Source organism: Staurois parvus, unplaced genomic scaffold, assembly GCF_062004578.1.
Source record: "Staurois parvus isolate SC_StPar_1 unplaced genomic scaffold, SC_StPar_1.0 ptg000597l, whole genome shotgun sequence".
Lineage (NCBI taxonomy): Eukaryota > Metazoa > Chordata > Amphibia > Anura > Ranidae > Staurois > Staurois parvus.
The window spans coordinates 59,150-75,205 of NW_028318393.1; the positions used below are offsets into that span (position 1 = coordinate 59,150).

Consider the following 16,056-nt stretch of genomic DNA (forward strand, 5'->3'; position numbering starts at 1 on the left):
TCAAATGTGGTGGAAACATCCTGCTTTTGGGGGTGTTTTTTCTGCTAAGGGGACAGGACAACTGAACAGCATCAAAGGGACGTTGGACGGGGAAATGTATCGTCACCTCTTGGGTGAGAACCTTCTTCCCTCAGTCAGGGCATTAAAAATGGGTCGTGGATGGGTGTTCCAGCATGCAAGTGACCCAAAACACACAGCCAAGGCAACAAATGAGTGGCTCAAGCAGAACATTAAGGTCCTGGAGTGGCCTAGCCAGTCTCCAGACCTTAATCAGATTGAAAATCTGTGGAGGGAGCTGAAAATTCGAGTTGCCAAATGTCGGCCACCAAACCTTAAAGACTTGGAGAGGATCTGCCAAGACGAGTGGGCCAAAATCCCTCCAGAGATGTGTGCAAACCTGGTGGCCAACTACAGGAAACATCTGACCTCTGTGATTGCCAACAAGGGATTTTCCACCACGTACTAAGTCATGTTTTGTCAACTGGATCAAATACTTATTTCCCTCATGAACATGCAAATCATAATTTGCTAGACATGCATTGCTTTTGAATTTTTTGTTGCTATTCTGTCTCACAGTACACCTACCATTTGATTTTGACTGATCATTTTTGTGAGTGGGCAAACATTCAAAATCATCAGAGGATCAAATACTTAATTCCTTCACTGCGCGCACACACAATATATATTTGGACACAGGCACAATTTTAGTTATTCAGGTATTTACCAAAATGTATTAAAGCTATAGTTATATAATGCTCTGAAGAGTAGTCATCCCCCCTTTTTCAAGGGACCAAAAGTAATTGGACAATTGAATCAAAAGCTGTTTCATGGCCAGGTGTGGGCTACGCCATTATTTCTTTATCAATTAAGCAAGTAAAAGGTCTGGAATCTTTGCATTTGCAATCTATTGCTGTGAACCTACATCATGCGTTCAAAGGAGTTGCCCATGCAAGTGAAACAGGCCATTGTAAAGCTTCAAAAACAAAATAAATAAATTCATCAGATAGTAGCAACATTAGGAGTGGCCAAATCAAGTTTGGTACATTCTGAGGAAAGAACGCACTGGTGAGCTCAGCAACAAAGACATGGATGTCCACAGAAGACAACTGTGGTGGATGATCGCAGGATCCTCTCTGTTAAAGAAAAACCCATTCACAACATCCAGACAAGTGAAGGACACTCTCTCCAGGAGGTGGGCGTATCGTTGTCAAAGTCTACAATCCAAGAGAGAACCATTCATAAGCCTGAAGAATAGAAAAGCCAGATTAGACTTTGCTTTTCCAGAACTGGTCTGGCTTTTTTTGGCAATCTTTGGACGGATCTGTACCAGAATGACTGGAAGAAAAGCGTGGAGAAGGCTTGGAACAGCTCATTGATCCAAAGCATACAATGTCATCTGTAAAACATGGTGGAGGCAGTGTGATGGCATGCATGGCTTCCAGTGGCACTGGGTCATTGGTGTTTGAGACAGGAGCAACTGGATGAATTCTGCAGTGTTTAGAGATATACCGTCAGCCCAGATTCAGCCAAATGCAGCAAAGATGATTGGACGGCTCTTTACAGTGCAGATGGACAATGATCCAAAACACACTGTAAAAGCAACCCGGAGCTTTTGATTGAATTGAAGTGGAATATTCTGGAATGGCTGAGTCAATCACCTGATCTCAACCCAATTGAGCATGCATTTCACTTGCTGAAGGCAAAAAATAAAGACAAAGACCCACAAAGAACTGAAGACCGCTGCAGTTAGAGCCCGGCAAATCATCAGGAGGAAATAGTCTTTGGTAATGTTCATGGATTCCAGACTTCAGGTAGTCACTGCCAGTAAAGGATTCTCAACAAAATATTAATAAACATTTTATTTATGATTATCTTCATTTGTCCAATTACATCTGAGCCACTAAAAATTGAGAGACTGTATAAAAATTGAGTTCCTAAAATTTGTACTTGATATTTATGTTCACCCCCTTGAATTAAAGCAGAAAGTCTGCACTTCAAATTCATTTGGATTGTTTCAGGTTTATTTATTCTGGTGGCATACAGAACCAAAAGTATGAAAATTGTGCCTGTCCCCAAATATATATGGACCTAACTGTATATACACACACTGTATTGCCAAAAGTATCAGGACACCTTCCTTTTACACGCACTTGAACTTTAATGGCATCCCAGTCTGTCCTCTTAGGGTTTCAGTATTGAGTTGGCCCACCCTTTGCAGCTAGAACAGCTTCTGGGAATGCTATCCACAAGGTTTAGGAGTGTCTATGGGAATGTTTGACCATTCTTCCAGAAGTGCATTTGTGAGCTCAGGCACTGATGTCGGATGAGAAGGCCTGGCTCGCAGTTTCCGTTCTAATTCATCCCAAAGGTGTTCTGTCGGGTTGAGGTCAGGACTCTGCAGGCCAGTCAAGTTCCTCCACCTCAAACTTGCTCATCCATGTCTTTATGGACCTTGTGTTGTGCACTGGTACGCAGTCTTGTTGGAACAGGAAGGGGCTGTCCCACAAAGTTGGGAGCATGAAATTGCCAAAAATGTGTTGGTATGCTGACGCCTTAAGCATTCCCTACACTGGAACAAAGGGGCCAAGCCCAACCCCACATCATAACCCCCCCACCAAACTTTAACTGTGTAGAATGTATTTAGGCAAGTACCCATCTCCCTGCAACCGGCAAACTCTGATGCGCCCATTGGGTTGCCAGACAGAAGCGTGATTCGTCACTCCACAGAATATATATGCACTTTTCTGGACGAGTCCAGTGGTGGTGTGCTTTACACCACTGCATCCGGTGCTTTGCATTGCACTTGGTGATGTAAGGCTTTTGGATGCAGCTGTTCAGTCATGGAAACCCATTCCATGAAGCTCTCTATGCACTGTTGTGCTAATTTGAAGGCCCCATGAAGTTTGGAGGTCTTTAGAGCTAATGACGCTGCAGTTAGTCGGTGACTTCTGTGCACTATGTGCTTCAGCATGCACTGACCCCACTTTGTCATTTTACGTGGCCTTGCTTGGAGTTGCTGTTCCCAGTTGCTTCCATTTTGTTATAATACCACTAACAGCTGCCTGGAGTATTTAGTAGCAAGGAAATTTCACATATAGACTTATTGCACAGGTGGCAACCTATTACAGTACTACGCTTGTATTCACTGAGCTCCTGAGAGCGACCCATTCTTTCACAAATGTTTGTAGAAGCAGTCTGCATGCCTAGGTGCTTGATTTTATACACCTGTGTCCATGGAAGTGATTGGAACACCTGAATCCAATGACTTGGAGGAGTGTCCAAATAAGAGCCCTATTGGTAATGAGCCCTGTTGCTGTGCCCTGCTTTAGGGCTGGTGCAGAAAGCTGCACTTTCACTTTAAACAAATTTGTTTATTCCTTTCCATTCTTGATTTATTACTAGATGTAATAGGCATTGGTGGCACAAGCATATGATTTACCTATCTATACATGTTTCTCTTAAACTTTTTTTTCCTGCACCACTTCTAGGGTGGAGGAAGAAGCTGCACAGAAAAACATTGCCCTAAAGAAAATTCGGGAGTTAGAATCTCAAATTAGTGAACTACAGGAAGACCTCGATTCTGAGAGAGCTGCACGCAATAAAGCAGAGAAACAAAAGCGTGATCTAGGAGAAGAACTTGAAGCATTAAAGACTGAACTTGAGGATACCTTGGACTCAACTGCAGCACAACAAGAACTCCGGTATTAACATTTTATAGGTTTTTGTTTCTTTTAATTTGACTTCTAAATGTACTATGTGTAGAAGAGAAGTAACACTTAATTTTCTCAGATCAAAACGAGAGCAGGAGGTAACACACCTGAAGAAAAGCTTGGATGAGGAAGCTCGGCTTCATGAAGGCCAAATTCAGGAGCTTAGACAGAAGCATGCACAAGGTGTTGAGGAGCTTTCTGAACAGTTGGAACAGACAAAACGGGTAAGAGATGACTTTTTAAAATTCCTTAACTTCTAAGATACTAAAAAGTAAAGTACAACATTTAGATTTTCTTAAACCGGAGTGAAATGTTTTAATGTTAGTTTTGTATATGTTAAAAAAAAATGTCAAAGGACAGTGAGCACAGACCTACAGATTTATTTGCACCCAGTGTCCAACTGCATATGAAGAGTCACAAGTTTTAGTGCAGAAATAGCCTGAAAATCTAGATCCATTTTAACTTGCATGCTAGCAATACCCTAGTTCCTGCAGAAAAGAGCTTGTGCAATCTGGTTATGTCGTGGGTGCAAAAGATACTAGAAATCCATTCACTAGGTAAGAAAATGCATAAACTTTTTTTTTTTTTTTTCTTTTTAATGAAGAGGTGAGGGTTAAAGAAACTAAATTCTCCTGTATGACAGTCAAAACATGTATCAAATAACGTTACAATGTGATGCACAAGCTGCAGCCCACAGTGGAAGGGTTTCAGCAACACAGTGCCTTCAATCCAGAAAGCAATGGGCACAAGTGTATGTGTGGCCAAGTGCTGATTGGCAAGCTACAGGCTTTTAAATAGTGACAAAGGGAGAAGCTGTTCTGTTTCTTTGGGATATACAAAACTTTGAGTTACTGCTTGAATAGAGTGTAAACCTTCTAATGGGGACACTGGTTCCAGTGACATATGAGGGGTTTGCTCCAGTGTTAAAAAGTCCTACCATTGTTCTTTTGTGAATTTGCTAAATACATGCATCTTGGTGGTGTGCTTGATGGCTTACTTATCAAGGGGGTTAACGCACTCTGAAAATGCTATATTTTTAACTGGTTTTTCAGGAGTATGCTTCACAATTGCATTGACTAATCATTCTAAGCCTTCATTTTAGCATGTGTTCACTATATTCTGTTCAGCTTCTTGAGTCTTGTACTACCTGTTGCAACAGAAAGTTGTAGGTGTGGTGAGAATCCATTACATTGGCCTCAACAGACAATGGAATCTCTAAATAAAAAAAAAAGATAATATAACAGCTCACTATTGTATGAAATTCTGATACTTGTAAAGGATACATTTTATTAGTGCACTATGCAAAGCACTGCAGAACATGCTGGCCAATCATAACTAAAATGACTGAGGAATGTACACATTATAAAATATAAACTAATTATACAGTTTAAAATCCAAGTTATGCTTTTATACAATGTATATAATTTTCAATCTACAAAGAGCTGGTACACAAGACTGCAAGTGGGCATCGTATTGATCTTTACTGTAGTTTAATACCAGTTTATCCTTATAGGTAAAAGGAAACTTGGAAAAGGTAAAACAAGCACTTGAAAGTGAGCGGAATGAACTAGCCAATGAGGTGAAGACTCTTATGCAGGGCAAAGGAGACTCTGAGCACAAGAGAAAAAAAGTAGAAGCACAGCTTCAGGAACTGCAAGTCAAAGTATCAGAAGGTGACAGATTTCGTGCGGAGCTGTCAGAGAAGGCAAACAGACTGCAGGTACAGTGCACGTGTGTATAATATGTATATGTGTTACTGGACAAATATTGAAGGACAGTGTGGGAAGGGGAGGAGTAATTCATGTACAGAGACAGCAGCAGATAGGGAAAGGGGCTCAGTGACTATTGTTTACTTATTAATTTGATTTACAAATGTATGATGTCTTTAGGTTGAGTTGGACAATGTCTCAGGTCTCCTTTCTCAAGCAGACAGCAAATCTATCAAACTTGCCAAGGATTTCTCTACCTTGGAATCACAGCTACAAGATACTCAGGTATGTGCAACATTTCTAGTTTTATTAACCTTTTTCCTTTGTAGGATGATCAAATGTTTTAAAATGCAGAACATTCCAGGGATTCCTAGATTTCTATTTGAAGTCAGGAAGCTGGGGCCTCGTGCTCCATGTTTCGGACAAATGTGGGTCCTGTAACATTTCCCTGAAATGCATACTGTAAATTTTTTAATGTAATGGCTGTACAAAAATTGAGGCTTTAAAGCCTGATACACATGGTAAGTTTTGGGCTGAATGAAAGGAGGAGGAGCTCGTTAGGTCTCTGTATGAACTATGCAATATTAGTACAGCGATCTCCCCACTGAGCTATTGTATTGTGACAGCGGGACCAAACTACCCCACCGGAACACACCGTTGAATGCCATTGGCTGAGAGCGCTGATTGGTTGCTGATATTTTCCAGCAAGCTCATTCAACAGAACTTGACCGTGAGATCAGCTTCTGTCAAACAAGGACCCATACACATGGGCCAAATGTTGCCTAGTATCTATTGGGCTTAAAAGGTTACCTGCGGAGGTGCTGTTTTCTGAGACAGCTGAACAAGTGCCATCATATTCCAGTACAAAATTTTCTTCACTGTTTTTCAGTCGTTTTGAGTTTGGTACCTGCCTTAAATAAATTTATTTGTAGCTACAAAGGTGAATTCCTGACTTTTTTTTTTTTTTTTTTTTTTTTTAAATGTAAACTTATGGCCTTAACAGTTGTTTTTTGTACTTTTTTTTAGGACACTCCAGAGTGTCTTCTAGAAGAAAAATAACTTCCAAATAATTTACAATGACTGAATCCATTGTTTCGTCAGATTTTATGTATAATGTCCATCTTTTTAATCTAGGAACTTTTGCAAGAAGAGACGCGTCAAAAACTGAGCTTTAGCACAAAACTTAAACAAATGGAAGATGAGAAAAATGGCTTCTTGGAACAATTGGAAGAAGAGGAGGAAGCAAAGAAAAACCTATCAAAGCAACTCTCAACACTGCAAGCTCAGGTTTGTCCTGAATTTATAATGGAGTAGGGAATGTTCTATTTGTAAGGGGTTATGCTACATGTATGGACAGTTCTTCCCTGAAGCTGTAATTATAAACTTAACAAAACAATGTAATAAACAGATCCATATATAAACTTTCCTATAACTGTCTTTCATTTGTATACTGCTAATATGTAAACAAAATCTTTCAGAAACAACCTGAATTTTCTAATTTCCAACATCTTGTTTTGAAAATTAGTTATGCCTTTCAACATTTGTACCCATTATTTGCCTTTATAATGAAGAGCAGATGTTTTGCAGTTTATATGGAGTAGGGTGATTCATGTCCTTGTCTGTTTGCAGATAGTGGATATGAAAAAGCGAATGGAAGAAAGCGTTGGTTCCTTAGAAAATGTTGAAGAGGTGAAAAAGAAACTGCAAAAAGACCTTGAAGCTGTTAATCAACGCTATGAGGAGAAGGCAGCTGCCTATGACAAGCTTGAGAAGACCAAGACAAGACTTCAGCAGGAGCTAGATGATCTTGGTGTGGATCTTGATCACCAGCGTCAAATTGTGTCCAACCTGGAGAAGAAACAAAAGAAGTTTGACCAGGTAAAAATATTAAAATGGTAATTGTAACTTTGCACTGTGTGGAATAATTGATCTTTGCTCTGTGGGGTACATTTTTTTTTTTTTTTTTTTTTTTTAGAATGGTTCCCTTAAACTGGTGCCAAAAATTTAATTTTGAAATGCTATGCCTGACTAAATGGCTCCCACCCTTCTGTTCTCTTGGATAACCACCTCTGTGCCTGCCAGAAAAAAGTATGAATGAGACTATTCACTTTACAGAACTGAAATCTTAGTCTGTTATGCAGAGGCAGAAGATGACCATGAAAGCATTAAGTTGGACCAATATTAACCTAATGAAATTGGGGTGAATGACTTGTACTGTCTAGGGAACAAAACTGTGCTAACATCAGGTGGTTAGTTCAGTTGACTTTAAAGCCCAACTTCAATCAAACTTTTTTTTTTTTTGTGTTTGTTTTTTTTTTTACCATACCATTTCAACTGCCATTATGTATACTATACACTCTGGCAATCAGACTTTAAAAACAAATTTATGCCTGTCATAACAGGACAGGTTTTCCCAAACAGATGTCCTCATGTAGACAAATATTCAGAATGATATTTCAGAATATAGGGTTAGTTAATTTGCTGTAATTAGATTTTTAAATAAAAACAAATCTGAAAAATTTAAAAGGTTTTTTAAATGTGTTTTACTTTAATACTTGAATTTCTTTAATAGATGCTTGGAGAGGAGAAGACTATTTCTGCAAAATATGCAGAAGAACGTGACCGTGCAGAAGCAGAGGCCCGTGAGAAAGAGACCAAAACCCTGTCCTTGGCTCGCTCCTTGGAGGAAGCTCTGGAGCTTAAGGCTGAATTAGAAAGAGTCAACAAACAGCTGCGTACAGAGATGGAAGATTTGGTCAGCTCCAAGGATGATGTTGGGAAAAGCGTATGTTAATCTTTATCCTTTTAAATTTATGATCTCAGATTATACATTTTTAAATAGGTTTTTGCACAAATCTAATTTGAGTGATTTGGAAATTGATTGCATTTCATACCTATTTGTAGTACTCAAGCTCACAAAGTTTGAGTTGTGGAATGAACACTTTGTGTATCTTATTTTTGTATATGAATGAAGTACAATGTCTTTACATCCCCCACCCCCTGCCCTTTTTGACTCGAGCATTCTGTACTTTTTTTTTTTTTTTTTTTTTCCCCCAGGTTCATGAGCTAGAAAAGTCTAAACGAGCCTTAGAACAGCAAGTAGAAGAGATGAAGACTCAGCTGGAAGAACTTGAAGATGAATTACAGGCAACAGAGGATGCTAAGCTCCGCCTGGAAGTTAACTTGCAAGCAATGAAGGCTCAGTTTGAGAGAGATTTGCAAGGGCGTGATGAACAGAGTGAAGACAAGAAGAAACAGCTTGTCAGACAGGTGGGTTCATTTACAAGTTGCTGTCTGAAATGTATGGATGTACACTGATTACAGCTTATTGCACAGCTGGGATTTAAAAATGCTTTTATTATGAAGTCTTGGTTAACCTACTTTTCTGTAAAGTCCGTTTTTGGATAATCTGTAGCTAATGTAAACTATACAGACAAATTTTATACAGCTTCTATCGTTATTTTCTATTCCAGGTGAAAGAAATGGAGGCAGAACTTGAAGATGAAAGGAAACAACGTTCATTGGCAGTAGCCGCTCGAAAGAAGCTTGAGATGGATTTGAAAGACCTAGAAGGACAGATTGACTCTGCAAACAAAAATAGGGAAGAGGCAATCAAGCAGCTTCGTAAATTGCAGGTACAATACTACCTAGAAATTTGAGAAATGGTAAGGGTCTGTATTTATAAAGATACATAAATCTTCGCTTGTACAAATCTCAAAGGGCACCAGACCAATGAATCAAACTTTTAATATTTTTGGAACTCTGTTCACTTGTATGGTGCTCTGTTGACTTTGTATGCATGGTATTCCCTGGTTTAGTGGCACCCTGCTTAGTGTTTTGAAAGCCGCCTCACCAGAGCCATTGTGCCTTTTTTATATATGAATTTGATCGCTAACCACGATGATTCAGATCCAGCAATTCAGCCACATAATCCAGAAATCTTGGCTTGTCGTGTGAACTTCGTTGGTAATTGGGTTGCTGAATTCTTTTTCTTTTTTTGTGCGTTACATTGTTTGCTAGGAAATTAGAAAAACACAACCAAATAGGTTCTTAGCTACATAGTTGGTGACATTTGAATAAAGACACCAGTCCCTGCAGTTCAACCAGATTGCGGGTGTGACATTTGTTTAAAATATCCCAGTACTTTGTGTTAACTAACAAACACCTCTAAAAGTATTTTTTTTTTTTTTGTTTTGTTTTTTTTTGTTTTGTTTTTAATCGAACGCCCTGCTGACACCAACTATGCAAGGGAGTACCCTACATCCTTAATGCTTTAACCGTAAAGAACCCCTTATGTAGTTAGTTTGCCTGGTTTCCCATCCAACTTCATTGTGTGTCCGCTTGTCATTTTTTTATTAGAGACCCAAGATAAAGTTTCCTCCCAATGTACCTATTTGAAGATCTGTATATCCCTATCATTGATTTTCTACAGGGAGAATTAAGTTTTTAATGTTTTCTAGTCATTTCTTCTAACTAAAGTCCTCCAGTCCCCTTCTTAGCTTGTGTTGCCCTTCTCTGGACTCTCTCCAGTTCAGACTTCCTTTCTGAGGATTGTCGACCAGAACTGAACAGCATACTCAAGGTGTGACCGAACCAGGGTTTTGTAAAGTGGTAGAAATATAATCTTACCTGTTGACTAAATGCCCTTTTTAATGCATGCTACTAGTCTGGAGTTGCTTGCTGCAGCTTGACGTTACATGCTATTACCAAGTGTGCCATTTGTGAAGACTTCCCATCCTCTATTTACCCAGAGGTTCTCCTTGTAGCACGCAGCTTTCAATTTTCAAAGGAATATATGCTAGTTTACTACTGTAGAACTTGTACTTTCAGTTGATTAGATGAGCAAGCTTTTGGGGACATGCCTCCTTATCCATCCCTTGGAATCCTACTTTTACATATTTTCACACCCTATTCATTGAATACCCTACAAGGGATTAGCCTGATGCATAGCTGTGGCGGCAAACAGGAGCCCCAACAAAGTTTTTTTTTTTTTTTTTTTTTTTTTTTTTTTTTTTTTTTTTTTTGTTTTTTTCCCCCTCGCTCGTGCGTGAAATGGGTTCTATCAGAAAGGACTCTCTTTTCATCCTACTCTCAGGACCTTGCAAGGGACAGTCTGCTTCCAAGTCAACCATCGCTAGATAAGTGAGGCCACTCATTGCCAGAGCTTACACGCTAAAGGATGAAACGCCTACACCTTTGCACACTCCGCCAGGTTGGTGGGTGTTTCCTGAGCATTCCAGCACCAAGCATCCATTCTGTTTTGTAGGGCTGGAGCCTGGCCCTGCTGTGTATACCTCTTCAAAGTTCAACCAGATGGACATCCAGTCTTCTGTGGGTGCAGCTTCTGGCTACAAAGTTTTTGTAACTGCACTCTGAAGTTGGATCCTGTTGGCACAGTTTTTTGTTGTTGCTGACCCTTATTCTATCTGTATGGTCCTCCTGCGCTCTAGGTCCCCTATTAGTTTATACTAAAAAGCTGCTAGCTCCTTACCATATATCCAATGGAAAATGACAAATTGAAGACTAATTGGTGCTGCACTATCTCTAGGTGATAAACTCCTGTGATGTTAATACCCCACACAGTGTACAAACCTTGTAAATAAATATACATAAACCAAAAATTATTGCATAGAATGCACATTAAAACATCCAAATTGTGGATAATGGTGAATACCACCCAAACATAAAAAGGTGTAAGCTAGGTACACCCATAGAAGTAAAATAGGCGACTATGGGTGAACAGAACACATAATTTCAAAGTATGTATGTTCAAAATAATAGCAGTCAGACATCACTAACCTGATCAATCACTGTTTTTGGTAGAAATGATATTTCTACATGGCAAATAATTTACTAGCAGGTGTAGTAGAGTAATAGCAATCGTAATAGAACAGACCCAACAGTCATGACATGCATGCTGCTAATTCTGTGTAATTGAATCATTAATTGAAAGGGGCATGTTCAAAATAATAGCAGTGTGGAGTTCTATTAGTGAGGTCATTCATTCTTTGAAAAACAGGTGGCAATTATTGCCCTTATTTAAGGAAGGAAGGCAGCAAATGTTGTACATGCTTGTTATAGTGCAATTCTCTCTGAAATTCTGAGGAAAATGGGTCGTTCCAGACATTGTTCAGAAGAACAGCGTACCTTGATTAAAAAGTTGATTGGAGTGGGGAAAACATATAAAGAAGTGCAGAAAATGATAGGCTGCTCAGCTAAAATGATCGCAAATGCTTTAAAATGGCAACCAAAACCTGAAAGACATGGAAGAAAGCGAAAAACTACCATTTGAATGGATAGAAGAATAGCCAAAATGGCAAGGACTCAGCCAACAATCAGCTCCAGGAAGATCAAAGAAGGTGTAAAGTTACCTGTGAGTACTGTTACAATTAGAAGATGCCTATGTGAAGCCAAGCTATCTGCAAGAAGCCCCCGCAAAGTCCCACTGTTGAAAAAAAGACATGTGCTGAAGAGGTTACAATTTGCCAAAGAGCACATTGACTGGCCTAAAGAGAAATGGAGCAACATTTTGTGGACTGATGAAAGTAAGATTGTTCTTTTTGGGTCTAGTGGCCGGAGACAGTTTGTCAGACGACCCCCAAACACTGAATTCAAGCCACAGTACACTGTGAAGCATGGTTGCGCAAGCATCATGATATGGGGATGTTCCGTAGTGTTGGGCCTATTTATCACATACCAGGGATCATGGATCAGTTTGAATACATCAGAATACTTGAAGAGGTCATGCTGCCTTATGCTGAAGAGGAAATGCCCTTGAAATGGGTGTTCCAACAAGACAACCACCCCAAACACACCAGTAAACGTGCAACATCTTGGTTCGAGACCAACAAGATTGACGTTATGGAGTGGCCAGCCCAATCCCCGGATCTTAATCCAATAGAAAACTTGTGGGGTGACATCAAAAATGCAGTTTGAGGCAAAACCAAGAAATAGAGAAGAACTGTGGAATGTAGTCCAATCATCCTGGGCTGGAATACCTGTTCACAGGGGCCAGAAGTTGGTTGACTCCATGCAACACAGATGTACAGCAGTTCTCAAACAGTGGTTATACAACGAAATATTAGGTGATTCAAAGGAAAGCAAAATCTTAAACATTCACTATATAAACTGAAAAATGTTTGGAGTTTGTAAAGAAGAATACAAACACTGCTATTTTTTTGAACAGTCTCCCTTTTCTTCAATTTTTTTTTTCTAGAGGAACAACACAAATTTGATATATTATTCTTGTATTGATTTAGAATAGAATGTGTAGTGTTCCCAAAGCATTTGTGTGTATGGAAATGAAAGCGATTAGAAGGATTTTGAGCTTTATTTACTTTTTTCAACACTGCTATTATTTTGAACACAACTGTGTGTGTGTGTGTGTGTGTGTGTGTGTGTGTGTGTGTGCGCGTATGTATATGTGTATGTATATATGTGTGTGTGTATATGTATCTTTTTGAATTGTGAACAAAACGTGATATGATCCTATTGAGGATCCCAAAAATCAGTGATACAAATACAACGCAAATAATATCCTGCAACTAATTAGTTGCTATAGGAAATGCTCCCAAAATTTAAGTGTTCACAGTGAACATAATAGAGGATAGGTGGAAGTGAAAAAATAAAATCTAAATAAATGAATAAACAGTAGAAACTGGTGTGGAAAAATAAATTGCAAAGTAAATTCTGCAACACACCTCTTACTGAAATCCACTGAAACTTACAGATTCAAGTGAGATTTGTGAAAAAATAAACGACCATGAAATCACAAAACAGTGACCCCCTAAATCAGGGGTATGTGAAATAGATGGTGTATAAGTGACATAAATAATATGAACACAATGGGTCATGAATACCATACAAAAGACCTGATGGCGACAAGTCCCATAAACTACATATACTCCAGCCAAAAACGTGAAGTCCAATACACCTAAAGACTGTGCAGGTGTCTTGTAGTTCTTAGATAGTGCTGGTGTTGTGAAGGTGAATACGCAATGTAATAAGATGCAACACTAGGGGAAATGCCCCCTCACCTCCATAAAGTTTTGGAAAGCAAACACTCAAATGTATTTTTTTACGAGTCTTTTGAACCTTTTTTTTTTTTTTTCTTACACAAAGTTGTCAGTTTTTTAAGATATTTCTAACACATAACATGTAAATACCACAAAATACATTCTGCTACTCCGTGTATGGCAGTGCCACATGTGTAAGACTTTTCCACAGCCTGGACACAGACCCAACATGCAAGGAGCACTATCAGGTGTTCTAGGGACATAAATTACAGATCTATCATCTTGACTACCTATTACACTTTTGAAGGCCCTGAAGCACCAGGACAATGTAATTACCCATAAAATAACCCTAGTTTGAGAAGTAAAACCCCAATATATATTCTGAGGCATAATGAGTCTTTTGAACATGCCGTTTTTTTTGTTTTTTGTTTTTTTTCCCACAAGTTTTCGGAATATGTGGAAAGAAAATGAAAACCTTTTATTTTTTACACAAAATGCACTGATGGGGGTGCACTGATGGGTGCTAATGTCGATCCACTGATAGGGCGACACTGATGTGTATGAATAAGTGGCACTGATGTACACTGATAAGCTGCAGTAATTGGGTACCATTGATGGTAACTGAGCACTGATGTGCAGTGATGAGGCAGCACTGGTGGGCACCGATATGCACAGATGGGCACTCACTCGTGGGCACTGACAGGCACCGATGATCACTGACATGCACTCACTGATTAGCACATTCTCTCTCCTTTCCTCACACTTGGTGTTGGTGTGAGGAAAGGAGAGCGAAAACCCAGCCATGACCCTGCTGTGTTTAAATTTGTGATCGCTCTGTTCAATGACGAGCGATCACAAATGTTAACAGTCGCTGTAATTGGCCGTTCACCCCCCTCTTCGTGATGTGCTGTGTCTGGGGGACACAGACATCACTCGCCATTCCCAATGCACGCCACCGGGGGCGCGTGGGAAGCGCGATCAAGAGAGTACGTCATGACGCCCTTCCAGAACTGGCCGGCCGTGGTGAAGCCGTCATTTGGCTATATGCGGTCGGCAAGTGGTTAAACCATTTTCCCCTATAACATTCCCTTTCCCGGGGAGGGGGGGGGGGGGGGGTAGGGGGCAATCTGTGTCCACAAACGGTAACAATAGTGAATTATACTTCCACTCCATAGACTTGTGCAACCCATCCCAAATTCTCATCTCCCATGTGTACTACTATTTTTCATCTAAACCCAGAAACGTGCGTGGGATCCAAATGATCCACTCTATATTAATACACCTTCCATTTTTAACCCAACTTTTTTCTCTCGCGAGTTGTCCAGTCAACCACCCGTGATAATACCGACCTGAAATACTTCCTCGTATTTGGCCGATTTAATCCTCTTTTCTCTTTGTTGTGACAAGTTTCATACCCAATTCTTGGTTTCTTATTAGCCCATATGAACCTCACTATCAATTTTCTTATCCTAAAAAAGGATCCAGTTAATTTTATTGAAAGCATTTGAAACTTGTACAGAATTTGACTATTGCCATCTTGACCAGATTTATATGCCAGATCCATGAGACCCACCCTCCTGAGTCTTCTTAACTAATCTATGATTTCATTTATCAATTGAATATAATTGACTTGGCATAGATCCTTTTATAGTGGGGTTAACTTTATTCCCAAATAACCGAATTCCCTTTCCCTCCAAGTAAATGGAAAGTCTTCTTGTAAGTTCATTCTCTCTGCCTTTAGACTTGTTAATATTTAGAATCTCAGATTTTATGGGGTTTATTTTTAGATTCGATAACTCTCCAAAATGTTTTAATAGCCCCATTAAGTTAGGCAGTTAGTCTAGGATTCACGATGTAGAACAGCATATCATCTGCATACGCTGGTACCTATGTTCCACCCCTCCTATCTTAATTCCTGTAATATACTCTTACCAATGCCAAAAGTGGTTGCAGGGATCGTACAAATAGTAACAGGGATCGTGGACATCCCTGCCTGGTTCCATTATACATTCTAAAGGTCCCAAATAGGGATCCATTAATATTTATGGCTGATGACGGGCCATTATAGAGCCCTTTTATCCACTTCAACATTTTTTCCCCTTATTCTCCCTACCTGCAGCACATTTATCATGAACCCCCCAATCCACCCTATCGAAGGCTTTTTCTGCATCAGTCGACATATTGTCAGCTGCCTGCCTCTTTTTGCATTTTGCAAAAGGAGCAGTGTTCTAAGACAGTTATCTCTTCATTCCCTTCCTGAGATGAATCCTTCCTGATCCAGATGTATCCATTCCGGCATAAATTCTTTCAGCCTGGTAGTTACTAATACTTTTGCAAATAATTTAGTAACGGTATTTGATAATGAAATGGGTCTATAACTAGCACATTGTGAACTATCTTTCCCTTTAGGAATAATTGTTATATGTGCGTGTTATGACTCCCCTGTCATTTCCGTACCCTCTCCTAACTCATTCATGCTTCTACAAAGTTTAGGGACCAGTAACTCCTTGAAATTTTTATAGTACCCACTGTAAAACCATCAGGGCCAGGGCTCTTTCCTCCCGCTGTATTCTTCAGTGCCAACCTGAATTTATCTTGGGAAATAACTCGTGCATTCTATGC

The 16,056-nt window shown here is 39.6% G+C and overlaps 1 protein-coding gene across 1 annotated transcript in view; it reads left to right on the top strand.

Annotated features, from left to right (window-relative positions):
* Positions 1–16,056, top strand: part of LOC149449871 (myosin-9) — an 88,074-nt gene that overhangs the window by 51,874 nt on the left and 20,144 nt on the right. Inside the window, exons 23-31 of the mRNA XM_089692607.1 lie at positions 3,489–3,701; positions 3,790–3,934; positions 5,224–5,430; positions 5,600–5,704; positions 6,554–6,706; positions 7,049–7,297; positions 7,992–8,204; positions 8,477–8,689; positions 8,893–9,054. Coding sequence (XP_089548733.1) covers positions 3,489–3,701; positions 3,790–3,934; positions 5,224–5,430; positions 5,600–5,704; positions 6,554–6,706; positions 7,049–7,297; positions 7,992–8,204; positions 8,477–8,689; positions 8,893–9,054 — 1,660 coding nt within the window. The remainder of the gene's footprint in view (positions 1–3,488; positions 3,702–3,789; positions 3,935–5,223; positions 5,431–5,599; positions 5,705–6,553; positions 6,707–7,048; positions 7,298–7,991; positions 8,205–8,476; positions 8,690–8,892; positions 9,055–16,056) is intronic.